The following is a 3,798-nucleotide window of genomic DNA, read 5'->3' on the forward strand; positions in this document are numbered from 1 at the left end:
AGCAGTCATTTATTCAGCAGTGTTTATAGAACATCTGCTGTGTGTCAGGAACTACAACATTGAGGAAGTGGGAGACCGAAAGGATGAATAACCAACAGTTCGCACAGATCCTAGGGGAACCGGAGCCAGACCTGGCCTTTCACTTCCAGACCAGGGCTTTCCTTGTCTTGGTTGTGTGTGAGGTTTGTCGTGGCGGTCACTCACACATCTAGTCATTCAGACTAGGTGAGTGTAGTGAGCGTGAGCCATTTCATGTGACATGAAATACAGAAAACAGCATCAAGAAACATTTTTATTTGTGTAGGTTAAATGGCCCAGGACCGATTTAAAGGATTTGACTTTGCAGAATAAGGTGGAGCAAGCCAGGGCAGTTCCCTTCAGCCTTTCTGGGCTCAGGCCCTATTTTCTTCTCCAGAACTAGCTGCTGTTAGAAGTGTGGCAAGTGTGTCCCCTGCCTTTTATGTAGAAGTGCAGTTTGGATTTTGTAGTTGTTGCCCAGGATCCCGGAGTTGCACCTGTCTCCACACTGGGAAGTGTTTAGCCTGTGCCCAGAGCTTCCAGTAGACACTTCCTATCCATGCAAGTGAGAAGTAGGCGCACCTGACTACACTGCAGTTAATTTAGGTAACTCGTTCGTTCCACTGGGGATTCCAGCTTGGCCCTTTCTACCCAGGGCCCATGAACAAGGTCGGCTCAGCTGTTCTAGGTCATGTCAGCACCTTGTTAATCATCCAGGGCAGGAAGGATTAAGGGGTTGGGAGTGTCCGATTTGCAGTAAGAGTTTTCCTCTAGGAATCACACCATGAAAAATATTTGTGAAGTTCTAAACATGAAAGCAACCCAAAACCATTTCATTTTGCATGAGAATAAGAACCTCTTTTTCTAAAACTTGGCTTTCTGACTGTAATTCACACCTTATGATTATGGTTTTTGCTCTGTCTGCACTCTGTTATATTCTCAATTAACTCAATTTAAAACTAAGTTCCTATTTCAGCCAAGTAGTACTTGTGAGACATTTTGGCTTCATTTACTTGTGACATTTTTTTCTAACATTAAAATAAACACAGGAATATTAACATTTGAACACTCTTCCTTCCTGTCTGCCAGCTGTGCGCTGCAGTAACCCATCATCATGATAAAGCACAGGGCACTGGCTGCCTCGCCCTGGGACAGGCGCAGTCTCGGGAAGCTCTGGTTCTGTGTGAAAGTAGATTATGCCACGTGAATAGCTTTTCTTAATTGAGCACGTTATATATAAATCTTATTATAAAACTTCTGCTTTCGTGCTGTAGGAGAAAAATAGTTTTTCCCAGTGCCTGCTACTGTTCTCCATCTTGAGCTCTGGCAGATCCAGGAATCTGCTGAGCCTAGAGGTGGCTTTAGGATCCTCCCAAGAGAGCACAGAGAAATTGTAATGGGCATTGGCATCAAGTGAACCTCAGTTTGTTCTGTTTCTGAGAGAGAGAAAGGCCCACGTGAAGGCCATTTTGGAGAGAATATCACCTGTCATTGAGAAGAGTACGCGATCTGCTGCTGCTTCTTCAAGCTTGGCTACCATGCTGACTTTTGAGGATGACAGGCATTTTGTCTTTTCAACGGGCGAGCATGCAGCCACTGCCTAGCGCATTCAAGGAGTGGAGTGATGCCCAGCGAGAACTGTGGGCCGCAGTCAGGCCCTGGAACTCTGCTCTCAGTCCTGCCATCCTGCCACAGTCAGTTTGGACTTTGCAGGAACTGCTCACAATGGTAGTCAAAACTGGAAGCTGTAGAGGATTTCTGATTGGAGTTGTTGGGACGCGGTGGAAGAGAGGTCATCTAAGTAGAACTTAGGGGCATGACAGCAGGTGGGGTGGGGAAGCATCCCAGATAAAGGCAGGGAAGTGAATGGTTCAGGAGTGGGTGGGGAACCGAAGGATTGGGTTGGTCAGGTAAGTGGGACACTAGCTTAGGAGGGTCTGAGTAAATTCTATGAGAAGATTTTACTTTTGCTGTGTGTGCTGACTAGAACGCACCCTGAGAAATATGTTAAATTGTATCTGCTGTGAGTCTGAAAAGAATTCCTATATATCTATTCTTAGTTATTCTTAACTTACTGATTTATATAGAGAAGCAACATTCTAGGAGACCATAAGTTGACTCACAGCCTTAAATACTTCTTTGTATTAAATTTAGTGATTGTTTTTCCATATTGTTCTATGTACCTCTCAGTGCTCACAAGAAGATATTGCTGATAAACTTGGTTTGGATATCTCTGCAACAAAGGCAGTCCACATAAGTAATCCTAAAACAGCTGAGTTTCAGGTAAGAATTTTAAGTGAATTTGGGTGAAAAATAGAGAGGTTGTGCATGAGTTATTGAAGAGTATTTTCAATTATTATCAGATGGCAGAATCTTAAAGCTTTTTAAGGTCTCATGGTGATTAAGTTTATGATTTACCATTTACTCCTGCACACATCACTGACAAGAACCCTTACAACTTTGCATAATCTTTTCTTGAGTAGTTCATGTATCTAGCCATTCTTTGAATACTATTTTCAGATGTCATCTCTTTTTCATCCATTTGTTACAAATGACTAGCACCTAGTCCCATTACCTCCATTAAGTCATTCACTTTAAATTAGTTTTCCCATCAGTTCTTGACTATTCAGTGTGTGCCTTTCATTTTAACTGTCAAGCTTAGTGGCAGTGTCATGTAGCTTAGGGATATTTAACTGAGAATGATGCAACCTTAATAGTAAAGGTTAAATAACTTGCATTATGGACTTGGATGTTAACTATAAAAAGAAAATGTTTCAATGTTAAAATCATCTTTGCTAAAAAAAATCATCCTTGCTTATTAAGGATTTTAAATAGCCTCATCTCTTACACTAATAAGCTTTTGTTCTTTTCCCTACATGTGTAGTTCTATATGATTTTTTAAAATCCAGGCTTTAGAGAAAATGGTGCCATTGCAATCCAAGGCAATGTTAGAATCAGAAGGCAATGTTTTCTTAAAAAAATTTAATGCTGGCCCTCCCTGGTGACACGTCCTGACACGCCCGCTGCTCCCCTCAGCAGTGTACTTCGTCCATCTGCCTGTTCTGCTCCCCACTCTGTCTCTGGTGAAGCCTCTCGCTGCCCCTGAGCCTCTGGCCTGTACCCCAGTTCTGTATGCACAAATAAATAAATCGTTAAAAAAAAAAAATCTAATGCTATTTATGATGTGTATCTTGCCATTTTCAGCAATATGGGTGGAACTGGATGGAGGTGGTTATGCTAAATTAGTCAGGAAGAGAAAGACCAATGTGATTTCACTCGTGAAATACAAAAAACCAAAACAAAACAAAACAAAGGAACAAACAAAATTAAACCAAAATAAAACCTAGAAATCTGACTGTAGAATTGAAGTTACTAATGGGAGTGGAGAGCAAAAGGGTTGAGGTCCAGTGAGCTCTGGTGATGGCTGTGATATGGTGACACATGTCTCAAAGTCCTTATGAGTTTGTTAACCTTATTGTCTCAGTAAGAAATAATGCATCCATAATTTTGGAACTCTGATTTGAGATAATTTACTTGACCTTAGTTTTCACTTCTGTGAAAGTAGGGGCCGTGCTAGTTCTGAACGCTCTAAAAGTTCAGCCAGTGTTTAAACCTAGCTTTATGACATCTGATCTGTAGGATCACCTGTGGGTCAGCGGTAAACTAATTAAAGCTCGTTGGTAATAATAGGCAGTCCAGTACACGAATTCTTTCTCTATATTCATGTCAGAACTTTGCAGAATCCTTAGCTTGGAAGAATTGTGATAATGAGGTTTTACG

The 3,798-nt window shown here is 41.5% G+C and overlaps 1 protein-coding gene across 1 annotated transcript in view; it reads left to right on the forward strand.

Moving 5' to 3' along the window:
• The window catches only part of FARSB (phenylalanyl-tRNA synthetase, beta subunit), a 63,962-nt gene that overhangs the window by 22,383 nt on the left and 37,781 nt on the right, over positions 1–3,798 (forward strand). Inside the window, exon 14 of the mRNA XM_004674240.2 lies at positions 2,209–2,301. Coding sequence (XP_004674297.1) covers positions 2,209–2,301 — 93 coding nt within the window. The remainder of the gene's footprint in view (positions 1–2,208; positions 2,302–3,798) is intronic.

This window comes from Condylura cristata, unplaced genomic scaffold (genome assembly GCF_000260355.1).
Source record: "Condylura cristata isolate star-nosed mole 26May11 unplaced genomic scaffold, ConCri1.0 scaffold00002, whole genome shotgun sequence".
In the NCBI taxonomy this organism is placed as follows: Eukaryota; Metazoa; Chordata; class Mammalia; order Eulipotyphla; family Talpidae; genus Condylura; species Condylura cristata.